Here is a 15,365-nt window from a genome sequence, read left to right on the forward strand (position 1 = left end):
TTTTTTTTTGGTTTTGGTTGTTTGGTGGGGGGGGGGGGGACGGTGATGTCCCTTGGTATGAATACCGTCCTCCATGTTTGATCCCCATCTCAAAGGTGCATATAGCATTGTTGGAGGGTGTGTGGATGTGTTTCTCCATTGGATCTCGTGAATTCGGTTGGTGTTGGTCTTTGGTGGATCTGTTTGGATCCAATCTCCGTGTGTCTTTGTTTGTATGTTTACTTGTTTGACCCTTCCGATCTACAACTCTTTTCATTAGTGATGTTTGCCATTCTAATGCTGGTCATGTGGGGTCTTAGCACGAGGACTTTCAGACTATCTACTACAACAAGGTTTACCCAAACCCAATGAGGAAGGGGCAATGACGATGACACATCTTCGGCTCACTTTAGTGTTGGTAGTCGTCGCTAGGTGGTCCATGAACTAGGTTGTAATTATTGTTACCTCTTGTGTTTTCTGTAATATCATAATTGATTATGAATAGTGTGGAAATTCTGGGGGTTGGAGAGAAAGAGATCAGTGGTCCACAAGATCTCGCAAGATGTGATGATCTCATCAGCGACGAGATCAGAAGACTTCTGATTCCCTGCTTGAACTCCAAGAGAAGTATATAATGAGTTTCATGCATGTATGGAACATTCATCAACTAAAATGTAGGCCATACCAGCTAAACCACCGTAAAAAAATTGTTTACTAGTTTCACCGTCCGGAAATAACTGTCACTCAAATGGATGTATTTAACACAAAAATACGTCTAGATACATCCATTTAAGCGACAATTATTTTTAGAGGGAGTAGTTCTTTCTATTGCAGTATTACTGTGGGAGGAGCAATTACCAATGTAATAGCATCGGGTTTGTGGTGGATGCTGCAGGTCGACTCTTGTCGGTGTGGATTACCAGCGACCATGTCCGTCTACAGTAATGGAAGTTGTCTATGGTGGAATTGACACCTCACCCATTTTTTTCGAGGAACCGATAGGAGCACTGCCTTTTCATTTCAGACGAAAAGAAGGGTTTATGTACAAAGATGACAGGTTTTTCCGGGGAAACCTGACGAAACCCTATAAGGACCGTTGTGTTACGCTAAGTGAACCAAATCACCCAATACCGGTTGCCACTTGTGCCCTGCCAAAGGCACAAGCCCACATTCTTATGTTGTCGAGCGCGATGGCCGCCACCTCCAGATGAGTGAGGCGGGTTCTAATGAATACCCGGCGGTTGCGCTCCTTCCAGATATTCCAAATGGTGTAGAGGAAGTGACCGCTACGCCGGCGTCTTTCGTCCTTGGACAGGGGACAGATGAGTAGATCCCACCAGTCGGAGACTCCCATGGGAGGCGAAATTGTCATCGTGTTCGTCGGCGCCTCCCCGGTCCATGCCTGAACATGCGACCAAACCGCAATCGCAAATGGACAGCCTTTGCATAGGTGATTTGCCGTCTCCGATGCTCCCAGACACGGCGGGCATGTAGGATCGTGCGGCCATCCGCGAATAGCGAGCATGTCGGCCGTGAGGATCTTGCCATGGAGCACCAGCCAGGAAAAGAGATTGCATTTGGGTTCGGCGTGTGCCTCCCAAATCTTCGTCGGCGAGAACCTGGGGAAGGAGCCGGAGAATTGGGTTGTATATGCCGAAGCCGCGGAGTAGATTCCATTTGTAGTCGAACGCCAGGAGATGGAGTCCTCCCTGTCTGTAGACAGTGTAGCCTGGGAGGTCAGTGATGCAATCGAGATGAATTCCTACAGGTGTATGGGGGGCTGAAGGCGGGCGACCGATCTGATCCAGTTATCATCGTGCAACTCCTTGGACATTGTTCTCTGCTTTCTTGTGGTGATTTTGTATAATCCGGGAGCCAGCATCCTAAGGGGACCCTTTCCGGTCCAGTCATCATGCCAGAACAAAGCTTTGTGGCCGTTACCCAGCACGATGGAGGTGGAAGCTCTGAATAGCGCCATATCCGAGTCGTCGCAGGTTAGGGCAGAGCCCACCCACTGACGGTCAGGGTCGATCCACATTAGCCATGGCCAGCGCAAGCGGAGAGCCCGACCAAACCTCTCTAGGTCTGTGATTCCCAACCCACCTAGGGCCTTCGACCTGCACATCGTCTTCCAGTTTACCAGGGAGTGCCCTCCAGTCGCATTCTCGGAATTGTCGCCTAGCCATATGAAGTTGCGAGAGATCTTGCTAAGCTTATGGTTGGCCCACGCCGGAAGAGGGAGCGCAGTGAGATGATGTGTGGCCATGGCGCATAGGACTGACTTTGCCAAGGAGACCCTTCCCGGCCTCGCAAGGTTCTTTCCCTTCCACCCCGGAAGCTTGCCCATTGCTTTGTCTATGAGAGGTTGCAGATGAACCCGCTTGAGCCTTGAGGTATGCAGGGGAAGGCCCAAGTACTTAGTTGGGAAGGAAGCGACCTTCATAGGGAATCTCGATAAAAATGTGGGCGAGGTCAATCTGTTGGCAGCGAATAGGGAACACCTCTGCCTTAGTCACGTTGGTGATGAGACCTGATGCCTCCCCAAAACAGGAAAGTATCCCCGCAATGGCGTCCAATTCTTCCTTCACAGGGTTGGCAAAGATGCCCGTGTCATCAACGTAGAGTGAAATTCTGCAGGAAGCCGAACGAGCCTTGATCGGCTGCAGAATCCCGGCGTTGGAGGCAGCCCGGAGCATAAGCTGAAGCAGTTCAATTGCTAGGATGAAGAGCATGGGGGACATAGGGTCACCCTGGCGCAGGCCGCAAGCGTGAGCAAAAGGGGGGCCCGGGTTTCCATTTAGCAGAATCCGCGAAGAAGATGATACCAAGGTCATGCAAATCCAGACCCGCCAACGCTGACTGAAACCAAGTTGCTCGAGTACCTCCAGTAGGTAAGCCCAGCCGACAGAGTCGAAGGCCTTTGAGATGTCCATCTTGAGGAAGAAACCAGGCGTTGACGTGCGATGCAACTCCTTTACCAAGTTCTGCACATGTAGGAAGTTGTCGTGGATGCATCGTTTCTTCACGAAGGCACTCTGGCTCTTGGAGACTAGCGTGGGGAGCAGTGGGGCGAGCCGATTTGCCAACAACTTCGACAAAATCTTTGAGATGTTGTGGATGAGGCTGATTGGGCGGTAGTCCCCAGTCCTGGTGGCGTCTGCCTTCTTTGGCACCAGAATTATTCGCCGAGTTGATCAGCCCGGCGCAATCACCACGCAGATCTGCCAGCTATAGGATCACAGCCACGACGTCGGTCTTGATAATCTCCCAGCAGGACTTGCAGAAGGCACCAATGAACCCATCCGGTCCGGGCGCCATGACCGAAGGCATAGAGAAAACTGCCTCCTTGATCTCTTCTTCATCAAACAGGGCGTCCAACTCAGATAGGTCGTGGCGCTGCATTCCGATGTTCTCCTAGGCCAGGCGTTTGGAGCGTCGCGTCGGCCTTCTGAGGTGCTCTTGGAAGTGGTCGAGGAGGGCCCACTCCTTGTCTTCAGTTGTAATGGCCAGCCCGACATCGGTCCTGATGGTCTGAATGAAATTCTTGCGCCTTCTTCCATTGGCTCGGGCATGGAAAAGCTTGGTGGTGGCATCCCCCAAACAGATCCAGTTAAGACATGAGCGTTGTCTCATCTTGACCTTCTAGATGGCGAGAAGGCCAAGGTAAGAAGCCTTGAGTTGTCTCCTCAAAACCCTCTCAGGTTCTGACAGTGGCCGCCTTTCCTCGGCGACGTCCAGACGCCAGATGATCTCCTTTACCACCGCAATCTGGGTGTTTAGAACACCAACCTTCTCTTTTTGCCACTTGCGCAAAGCCTTCGCGGTTCGGCACAACTTGATATGAATCGTACGGAGAGCATCCTGGGACAGGGCGGGCTTGTCCCACACCGCCGCGACCGCATCATGGAAGCCAGGGAGTCGCAGCCAGAACTCCTCAAATTTGAAGGATGGCTTCCTCGCATTGTCGACGCACCCTTGAAGGAATAGTGGGGCATGGTCGGAGCAGGTCGTTGATATGGCCTGGAGATGCGCATTTGGGAAGAGCAAATCTCGGTCATCGGAGTGGAAAACATGGTCAATCTTGGTCATGTCCGGATTTGCTTGCTCGTTGGACCAGGTGAAACGCCTCCCACACATGCGTAGCTCTTTTAGTTGCATGAAGTCAAGGGCCTCACGGAATTTCCCAATGAGACGGCGATTGATGTTGGCGTTGCTCTTGTCCGCCGCTTTAGTGATCAGATTGAAATCCCCCAAAAGGAGCCACTGCCTTCCAGTCATGGCAGAGAGAGTCCTCAACTCCTCAATGAATGCCACCTTCTCCGACTCACCCTGAGGACCATAGACGCAAGTGATGGTCCAGGTAATGCGATCATTTAGCATGGTGACAGAGGCGGAGATGGTGCCCGGTGTAGCCTGGCAGTCTGACAGTGTGAAGAATCGGTCCGACGTGGCCAAGATCATTCCTCCTCTAGTGCCGGTTGCAGGCAAGACAAAGTAGTTGGCGGTGAAGCAAAGGGCCAAGCATCTCCCTGATGATGGAGTCGTCAACTAGTTGTAGCTTCGTCTCTTGGAGACAGACGATGGAGGCATGGGAGTCGCGAACAATATCACGAACGGCGTCATAGCGAGCGCGCGAGTTAAGTCCGCGGACGTTCCAACAGATGATTTTAACGTCAGATTGTGCAATATGGGAAACTTAAAAGTAGCACGGTGGATGTAGACTTCAGGAGGCGCCGAGGAAATAGAATGAAATGGAGTGAAGTGCAGCTAGCAGACTTGAGCTTGGTGACAAAATGTAGAGAAGATAGGCGACCTCCAGTCGCGACATGGTTCTGGACGACTAAAACGAAGAGCAGGAAAGGAAGGTGATACATCATGCCCGCAGGTGAGGAGCCCAACAAGCAGCGGCAGCTAGGGAAACTACACACCAGCGACCTGGGCAACAGCGTTTGCAACCTCCTAGGCGGCCTTCTTCTTGTTCTTCTATGCCTTCTTCTGGGTGATATCCTTGGCGTGCGCGACCAGTCCAGAAATAGCCTGGACCACGGGAGCCGCGAGCGGGGTGCTGAACATGTCGAGGTAGGCCTGCTTGGTCTTGTCGTTGTATCCGACAGACGGGTCCAGTACACCACAGACATTGGCAATGAGCTCCTGGACCGCCTACGTAGTAGCCCCGGGCGGGGCTTTTGCCTTTTTTTTGTCGAGCCAGGTGCTACGACAACCGGGCGCGACCGGCACGCCCCCCTTGCCCCTATGGGTGGCCGGAGTAGACAACAACGGGGCGGGCGGCTCCCCGACGACGCTGGCGAGGAAAGACTCCAGGGGGTTCCCAATCGGAGGCACGTCCGTAGCAGCTGGCGAGGCAACAATCATGGGGGGTTCAGGGCAAGCACTTGCCGTCGGCGTGAGTGCTCCGACCGGGTCGGTGGCGTCCGTCCCAGGCCCGACCATGACGGCGGTGGGGGGGTGTGGTCACGGCGACGAGGATCTCCACCGGGTCACTCTCAGCTACATTGACCGTGAGGACGGTGACCGGCACAGGCCTGATCACGAGGGCGGTGGAGGGAGGCGCAGCGACAAGGAGCCTGACAGGGTCACCCCCAGCGTCGTCATTCACGCAGTCGGCGTCCACATGCATGACCAAAGTCGAAGCATCAGCGGTCGGGGGTGGATCAAGGGCGGACTAGGCTTCAGCCCCCGGCGTGTCGAGGCCCCGCACCTCCGGGGACAGGGCGAGTCCCGCGAAGCAGACCGAGCCGGGCCGCCAGCGGTCGAGCCGAGCTTGACGAAGGCACCCTCCACCCTTTCAGCAAGGCCGGCCAGCCACCGACGTATGGCAGAGAATTCTGAGCACAACGGTGCGAGCGCGGTGTCGATAGCCGCCGACAGCTCGGACCGAAGGAGGCGAGCGTGGTCCACCAGTGGGAGGCGAGGCCCCGCAGGAGCGCCGGACAGAAGGTGCAGCTTGCCGCATGGCACCGAGTCGACCTCCATCGCCCTGACAGGCACAGTTCAAGAATTCACCTGATTAATCAGTTGACGGGCCAATTAATCGCTACTCATAGCATGGCCGAATCGAATTACACCTATTCGTCGCATTAACTTGTCAGGCCGATTAATTGGCCAATTAGAACGATTAATCAGTTTTCATGTTGATTAATCCCTGTTGGCCCATTAACGGGTGGGCAAACAAAGCCCAACATTTTGGCCCATAACCCGTTTCGACCCCATGCCGCTCCTTAATAGATAGGATTAATAATTTTACCTCCTCTCTATGCTTTTCATATGTGTATAGTAGCATATTTTGGTATACTATATAGCTGGGAGCATGAGAATGTGGTATAATACATTAAAAAATCTAGATATATGTTGGCAAGTTTCTATTCAATCTATCAATTAATGGTCGACCGATTAATCCGGTTAATAGGCCGATTGACCGATTAATCGCTACTCCTAAACTGACCGAGCAGCTACCAGTTAACGATTTCTTGAACACTGCTGACAGGAGACGCAGCGCCCACGGGAGATCCCGCACGGCAACGTCCATGATGCGCTGATTCCCGGTCACGGCGTCGAGGTGAGCGGGTGCGCTCCCTGCGCACGTCCAAGGCCGAGGCGTTGGAGCAGGGCACCCGGCCGCGTCCGTCCAGGCCGCGGCATCTGTCGAGGGTGGTCGTCCATGCCCCAGTCTCGGCGACGCGGTGTCGATAGCACCTCTTTGGCTTGGCGCGGGACTCTGGCCGAGATGATTATGGGAAGATCTGTTTTCAAGGTGATGGTTGGAGGACTGCTTCATGACGAGGGTGAAAACCCTTGCTCTGATTTTTATTGGTTAGGATCAGTAGCGACGATTTTGTGTAGTTTTCTTTTTTTGAAAAGGAGGATGATCGCCAACCTCTGCATTAGGACGATGCATACAATCATTTTTTTTATCAAAATCTTATAAAATAATACATCAATAAGTCTAAAGCCATCATCTTAGCAACAATTGTCTCCACTCCTATCAACTTGATGAAAGGGTGCATATTGTAGGGGCTGCATAACCAGACCTCATATAAAGGCAGTGGCGGAGCTAGCAGAGAACGGCAGGGGGCAGCGCAGAAAATGTGATTATTCGAGGGGGAGGGGGCTAATGACTTTTTTCCTTCTATCTTAGCCCTTAGAAAAAAAATTCTTCAGTGTTTTTCCTAGGGGGGGGGGGGCACAAACCCCAGAAATGCACACATGTCCACCATTGCATCAAGGTTCAACATCTAAAGCCGGAGGCCCTAGTCAAGCCAAATTGCATGGTCTGGGTCACCCACTGGTCCAACTAACTCCAGCGGCACCGCATGCGCATGTTGCAGAGGCCACCGTCACAGTCTTTCATCGAACCATCTTCAGAGCAGGCACTGAGACATCGACCTTGCCGGACATATCGTCGACGCCACCACGACGCCAGACAATGTCACCTCTCTACATGCGTGTATCATCACACATCCATCGCCAAGACCCTGCCGTGCCACACCGGCGAGACTCTCCGTCGTCGCATGAAACGTCGCTCCACCCGCGTCCTTAGTCCAACAGCTACCAGCTGCTCCAAAATAATGCCCTCATGATGCTCCAAAACAATGGTTTTGTATCGCTGTCTTGTTGAAGGCATTATCCCCTTGCTGATGTAGTAGCCTTAATTGGTTGATCTTTGTCATAGACATCAGACGACATGACGGCGACACGAGATCTGAGTACCCTACATGAAGGCGTTGCAATGGAAGAAGTCGACTCTGTCATAAATGTTCTATTCATCTTTTTGTAATAATTCGACCATGGTTATCTTTGTTTTGTACTCTACTTAATAATTACCCCTTCAATAAAAAAATATAAGAGCTTTTAGATCACTATATAAATCTCTTTATTTATTTATTGAGGGAGTAATAACAACGAGCGTGCATCATAATGATGGCAGCGGTTTCAACCTCTGTTTGGAAAAGAAAAGTATGTACCCCCGTTGTTATTGACGACGTACTTCAACGGTAATGGGAGAAAGGCCAGTCTCTGCTAATCAACCATCGCATCTGAAACCTGGAGCAAGAGAGGCCAGCACGCTAAGCCTTCCCTAACACGAGCAGGCGCGGATGAGAAGCAAAGCAGCGTATCGCCATCAGGCAGGGCCATCATCACGAAGCTATGCGACGGACATCACGAAGTCTAGAATCGCTCCATATCCCATCAGAATCAACGCCATGGGCCCTCCAGAATCGCCAGATTTGATGTGCCAAACGTGAGTGCATGACAATTGACAAATAATCATGAGAGCAGGTGAAGCACGCACGGAGTAGATCCCCACGGAGAGAAGAAGCTCCAACGGAAGCAATCGGAGCCATTCATCGCGTTCCCCAACGAACCCATGATGCAATGCAGCTAACTGTGATACCAAACCCAACGCACCCATGGGGAAGCACGCCTGGCACAGTATAACAATGCACTGCACTCGAGCAGCAACTACTGCTGCATCTGCATGGACATGCAGAGAGAGTAAACGGTTTACAGTGATATCGAAAAGGATTGTAGTAGTAGTAACCCAGTGAAAAAAGGTAAGCGGATGACCACACAAGAAGCATACACAGCAGCCAAACGGAACTGTGGAGATTGGTGTGCCAAATGGCTGGATTTATTTCTTGAGTATGATACTACTGCCAGGTTTCAAGAAGAACGAACAGAGTCCAATAATTTGCGCCTTGGGATCTAGTCGGCGTAGAAAACTGTGGACTTGGGATCACGGGTCCATGCTGCACCAATTGGTACTACTTAACTGAGAGTGCCCCGTGCATTACAAGCATAGATAATTGCGTCACTACCGAAAGCATATTTAAACTAAGATAAGCTCCGAGAAAATGTACTAAACACGCTTCAACAGGTCGCCACTCACTTTCTACTCCCTCCGTTCCTAAATATGTCTTTCTACAAATTTCAACAAGTGACTACATACGGAGCTAAATGAGTGAATCTACACTCTAAAATATGTCTATATACATCTGTATGTGGTAGTCCATTTGAAACTCTAGAAAGACAAATATTTAGGAACGGAGGGAGTACGTATCTACTTAGCAACGATCGAAACATAGAAAATGTACGCATGGATGTTACATGCAGCTCATCTTAATTTAGGGAAGCCCAATCTCATTCAGAGGTTCAAAACACAAGACAGCGACATACAACTAGCCTGATATGTGAGTCAGGGTTCAAAACCAATATCCATTCTCAGACATTATAGCTCCATATCTAGCATCGGTACCATCTGAACTAGGATGATGAATCATGCTAGAGCCATATGTCAATTTGAATGCAATCTATGATCCCGTGATACTAGCCTTAATTTTGATGGGGAAAGACAGATGATGCCTGATCTTAACACCTTAACGCACAACATTCATTTGCGCTACTCTGAGGGCTCCAGTTAGCAGCCGGGTGCAATGCAGGAACCAACAAAAAATGGCTCTGCAACCGACAATAGTGTGGACTATGAGCGGTCTGATCCAACTTATCACTCCAGGTTGCCAGATGTCACTACAGCAGGTAATGATATCGATTACTGCTTCCATGCATCACCGCAACTCTTGCAGCACAGTAAGCCCTGAGTGTCAGTTCATTACTTCGCAGACTTATCATCCATCCCCAATGCCTTCATTAGAAACGCATACTCGAAGGCTGTCTCCTCGCACCGCATGAAGCGTCCACCCTCACCAAAATGGCCACTCTGCATATTAGTTTTGAGAACAACAGACTTGGAACAGGATGGGCACGTGACATCTCTCACTTTTGAAACCCACTTAGCAGCTTCCCAGACTCCTACCCTGTCAAACAAAAAGGAAATTTTGGCCATTCAAAAGAAAACCAACAGTACACAGCTGGAAACCTTGACTACGGTGTTGTGAGCTGAAAATTTCACATGGAAACAAATTATCCAAACTGCAGTATCACAAGAGTAAAATGAAGTAGACAAAAACCTTGTATCATTAAAAGAGGCAGTCACCAGAATTGAGGGGTAACATTTGCCGGGAGATAAGTTGTCATAGGGAGAATAACTACGGATTGCATCAAATTCAACTGGGATATTAGGGTCACCAAATTCTTCGTAGTCCAAGATGGTGAGAGGTAACGTAGGATCCAACATTGTATTGCATATATCAAGAAAGGGGACCTGTTTCAGTAGAAATACATGTCACTGATACTGGAAAGCCCAGAAACATCATTTACCAGTAGAAGCAAAGAGAAGGGAATAAGCACAGCAAATCCCAGATGATAATGATGTATCGACGGATGAGCTCAAAGATTTACCTTGAGAACTGCAGCAGAGAATAAATTTGGCAACATATTAACGACCGCCCCAACCAGCAAACCACCAGCACTGCAGCCCATAGCACAAAGACGACTTTCATGCACAAAACCTTCCTTGATAAGATGCATACCACATGCCGCAAAATCTTGAATTGAATTTATCTTGTTGGTTTTGGTGCCTGCTAGATGCCATGATGGATCCCCTCCACCCCTGCATGATTAGGCCAGGAAATTACAAACAATCGGGAACATAATATTTGCGGTGTCAGTCATAAAATGAATTTCCTTCTAATCATACATGAAAAGTCAAAAACAACTATCTTATCATGTTTTAAGATTTTATTGTGGAGCATGCTAGAGAAATGGAAGATGTATATCACACATTCACACCACATTGAAGTTGTCAGCTCAGCCAAACTCTATTTATATTTTTGCGGGGAAGCCAAACTCCATGTTGATAACCTCCAAATGGCGCTGGATGGAGAAAATGATAGAACTTTGCGACTATTAAATGGCCACCTTACAAAATTCTAGCAAATTACACCTGTGACATGGATCACCATATCAGGGCGTGTTCGGATGTCCTCCCGCTCCACGCTTCACATAAAGCTGGAGGGGAGCTGAGCCGAACGAAAAAGCTCGAAGAAGCTAGCTTCGAGAAGCACGGCCGGAGTCCAATGTAAAAACACGAAGCACCAAAATCACAGCTCCAGGAAAACGAGAAGTGAGGAGTTCGGCATAATTACAAGGGGATGCCACCGCCAAGTCGAGAAAACGATTCGCACGGCTCAGCTCTGATGCCTGTTCCCCTCTCTCCCTCGACATCTCTTCTGCTCGAGACCTACCCAGCGCTGCCGGTCGCCGCCGCCACGCCCGATTCCACCCCTTCGCCGGTCGGCGAGCCTCTCCGCCGGTAGATCCGACCATTCCAGCCCCGTTCCCGCCAGATCCCGTCCCGAAGGAGCACTTTCCAGCGCCGCCAGCCAGGAGCAGCAACCCCACCGGCAGGAGACGCCCACCTTGACGCCATTGATGCCGGTGCTCACCATGTCGTCCTCTGAGCCAGCCTCCTCTCCCTCGCCCCCTTGCCCCAACCCAAGGTGAGCTCGCCTTTGCATCTTCCCTGTGGCTGGTGATGGTACTGTACAAGTGCTGGGAGAAGCTGTCAAGCGTGCCGAACGCGTCGGAATTGCCAGGTGAAGTGAGAAGCTAGCTTTAGAAGCTGGATTTGTGAAGTTTTAAGAAGCTAGATAGATTCCGAACACGCCCTCAGGAACCTGCTCTACTCCAGAACAGTGAAATCAGGCGGTCCTTTCACAAGATGATGGATCGACGTCTCAATATGATAGCAGCCTAGGACCTAATGTCTCTTTCAGGTGAAAATAAAAATTAACGTTCTGTATACTTAAGATTTGGTGAATAAAGACATCGTGTTGCACACTTGTAGGAAGTCCAAGTATAGGGTGCAGGTATGCTAGTCTGGTTCTTAAATAATCTAGTTTACCAAATAAAAATGCAGAGTTTCGCATGCTGCAGTAAGTTGTAAGATGAGTTAGGAAATACTGAATGATGATGGGGAAGTGCAGTCCTGTAAGCTGAAAAAATGCCACAGGCATCAAACTGTACCTAACATCAGCAAATGCAAGAACCCAACCTCGAGCAAGCAGACTAAGCCTGTCAGAACACCAGCTTTTATCCAGATCTTCTCCATAAGCTCCATATCCATATAAGATCCCAGGCGATTCTCCATGAATATGAGCTCCCCGTGAATACAAGATCACTAAAGGTATCGAGACACCATCATGTGAAACAACTTGGACCCTCTCACAAGATACTAACTTGGAAAGATCACTCCAACTTTGTGAATCTTCAATAAGCTGCAGATTTTGTTGGATGCTTGAAACATTGGATTGTCCTACTGTGTATAGACTTGAACAAAGGCCAGTCACTTCCTCTTGATCAAGGATAGTAAATGTCTTCTTTCTCATGTCATAATCCACAGTTAAGTCTGGAATCTACAATCAAGCAAATTAAACATTTATTGGGAAAACTTATCTCTAGCAACACAATAGATGCACTGTACAATAATGTTGCTCAATTATCATAATAAAACGCCAGATTAACATGATGAATATTTGGTTCAATTATATTCTTCTACATGATATACAGTTCAATTACATACTTCATGAAATTGTACAGCATTATGTGAGTGGCAAAGGATAGAACAGGTCTGAGTGTGTAGAAAAGAATTTGCTGGGTGCTACTCCCTCCGTTCCTAAATATAAGTCTTTTTAGAGATTCCACTATAGAGACTACATTTGGATGTATATAGACGTCTTTTAGAGTATTGATTCACTCATTTTGCTCCGTATGTAATCTATAGAGGAATCTCTTAAAACACTTATATTTAGGAACAGAGGGAGTATTATATAAATCATAGAGTGAGATTCAGGGAATTGAGAAAAGAAGAGCTGAAACCAATATCAACATTGAATATAAGGAAATGCCCATTGACACAGATAAATAATGAGAAACTTTGTTGAATGTTGTACCACTGGTGATGACACCACCAGACGAAAAGTAGATGACATGAAATCATTGTTGGGCCCAGGAAGAATGCTGCATAAATTTGAAGGTATTGGGAAAAACCATGGAGTGAAATCACCCAATTCCTTTGGCTCCTGGGAGAAAAACAAAAGTCATCAGCATAACTAATACAGGAGTGTTCAGAATCACGAGTAGCAACAATCTAGCCCATAATATGAAAAGGAAGAGAGAATGACAATATCAGAGTACAGATTATACATTGGAAGTGCAACAGATAAAGTGAAATTAAGACCGTCAATGCTTCAAGGTGGGTAGTATTTGGTGATCTAAATCATTATGGTCCAAGACAAAGTGTGTATTACATCTCTATGAGTAATATGTCCAAACATACAAATAGTAACAGGTTAACATGACACAAGTCAAATATCATACCTGAAAGTCGATCTGGACTGGCAAATCGATGGAGCAAAACAGAGGAAGCCCATCTTTTTGAAGAAAGAGAACTAAATGTTCGTGAAAAATATCCATATCCTGAAATGTGCAGTCCGACCCAGGGAGTGCCACAACCTAACAATAGAAATACAGGCAGCAACTTTGTAAGGTATGAAGTCTAATGGGAATAAATCTAATGCATATTCAGCAACGAAATGCGTTCAGGCAACAAAACGAAAAATCCACACTAGCAATAAATATGCTACTTATATACAGATGTCATCAACACTTGATATGGAAGAAAACAATGTTGAATCACTGACGAAGATATTTTTATCTTAACGAATATCACTCTGTTCACAAATATAAGATGTTCTAACCTTTTTTCTGGTTCGAATGTACATAGACGCATTTTAGTGTGTTCGTTCACTCATTTCAGTCCGTATGTACTCCATATTGAAATATCAAAAAACATTTTATATTTGTGAACAGAGGGAGAAATAAACTCTGCCTAGAAGTTTACTTTCTGAAGGAGGGAGAGACCTGCCATTTATCCATCAGTGATTTTTCAGCTCTACACCTGGCCAGGTAGTAGCCTTCAACTGCAGTTTCAGTATCTTTCAAGGGTGCATTAGTAAGAATATAGAAAAACCCATTATGATGCTCCAAAAAGTACTGTACTTTGTTGGTGCGTTTTTGTACAGGCCATAAGCCTTCTCTTACATTACCAGATTCCATCACATAAACCTGCAGCAACACAAGCACAAATCAGAAAGAACAATCAAAAACAAGACATGTGTTGTAAACGTCGCAAAATGCATTTCGAATTGGGTATAAAGTTGAAATAGAAACCTTCCTCAGATGATGTCCTTGTGTTAGAATTCACAGTGATATACTTGAAATCTTTTGTGCTTGTGATATCCACACAACAGTTTACATCATCCTCCACGAAAACTAAAAGGCCGGCCTCATTTGACTGCATCTTTTTACAGAAAACCCTATAAGATGAAAACATATCAAATACAGTAAAAGACTACAAGCTTCTTGAGCTTAACACTCTATTGCAGGAAGGAGACTTACTGATTGGGACGTAGAGTCTCATCACAGACAGTATAAAATAAATTTTCACTGTCGTGAGCCCATGCTAAACTGACAATTCCCTTGTCTGGCGGACTAAAAATGACATGCTTAGACTGAAGATCTTTCACTTCCAGCGAAAACAGTTCACCCCCAGATGTATCGAGAGTATATGCAAGAAACCTATGATCAGGAGATATTCGACAACTCCCAATGTGAACATAACCTGCATAAGTTACAAAATGATCCACTGATAAGTCTTCAGGCGCAAGCAAATAAAATGTCCTCATCGCAAGAAATCAATGATAATAAGCAAATAAGCAATGTCCAATTAACTGCAGTAAATATAACAATCAAACTACATCAAACTATACAATTGAAGCTCACATCAGTATATTATGTGTAAATATGGAGATCACACCAGACTACTTTATGTAGCAAAGCACGTACCAAATTTCTCTGCGATCTCATTCCAGTCAAGCAACACTTCTTCCTTCTCCCAGTCAGAAAGATAACTAAGGAAACGTCCTGCTAAACCACCAGAGGGCCTCAGCTTTCTCGACAAAACTGGGTACTCCATTCCGTTTGGCACGTACTGGTAATATGACCTGGATACACAAACATGAGCTATGTAAGACACAAAGGCAATTGTATTTTGTTGTGCAGCATCATTTACCTAGCAAAAGTATTTTAAAAAGTGCTCTCCCGTCTTTCCATTAGCACTTATTTCCTGAATAGGAGTGTAAAAGCTATGTTTCTAGTCAGAAGCATATATAACAAGTGCAACATTGTCCAAGGAAATTAGATGAACAGTGCATCCCCCAACCGTGTCCTGACGTGGCAAATGAAATTTGACAGAACAGTTCGAAGTCATACCCTAGCGATACAGTTCCAAGTCATACTCTATGGGATCAAACGAAATGGAGCAGTACGAACCAAGGGCCCCAGGGCTGAGGCGGGGAAACGGCGGAAGGGGGCAGCCGGGCGCGCATCTCGGCCGACCAGCGCGCGAG

The 15,365-nt window shown here is 47.6% G+C and overlaps 1 protein-coding gene across 1 annotated transcript; it reads right to left on the reverse strand.

Moving 5' to 3' along the window:
* Positions 1–9,080: 9,080 nt before the first annotated feature.
* On the reverse strand, positions 9,081–15,362 carry LOC125527767 (protease 2-like; the record flags this gene model as incomplete). The annotated part of the gene is made up of 11 exons (XM_048692283.1): positions 9,081–9,812; positions 9,966–10,159; positions 10,297–10,507; positions 11,923–12,311; positions 12,849–12,977; positions 13,276–13,410; positions 13,819–14,022; positions 14,132–14,273; positions 14,356–14,578; positions 14,803–14,960; positions 15,289–15,362. Coding segments are annotated over 11 exons (2,064 nt in total), but the record flags the coding sequence as incomplete, so codon positions are not given.
* Positions 15,363–15,365: the final 3 nt, after the last annotated feature.

Source organism: Triticum urartu, unplaced genomic scaffold (genome assembly GCF_003073215.2).
Source record: "Triticum urartu cultivar G1812 unplaced genomic scaffold, Tu2.1 TuUngrouped_contig_4400, whole genome shotgun sequence".
Taxonomy (NCBI): Eukaryota; Viridiplantae; Streptophyta; class Magnoliopsida; order Poales; family Poaceae; genus Triticum; species Triticum urartu.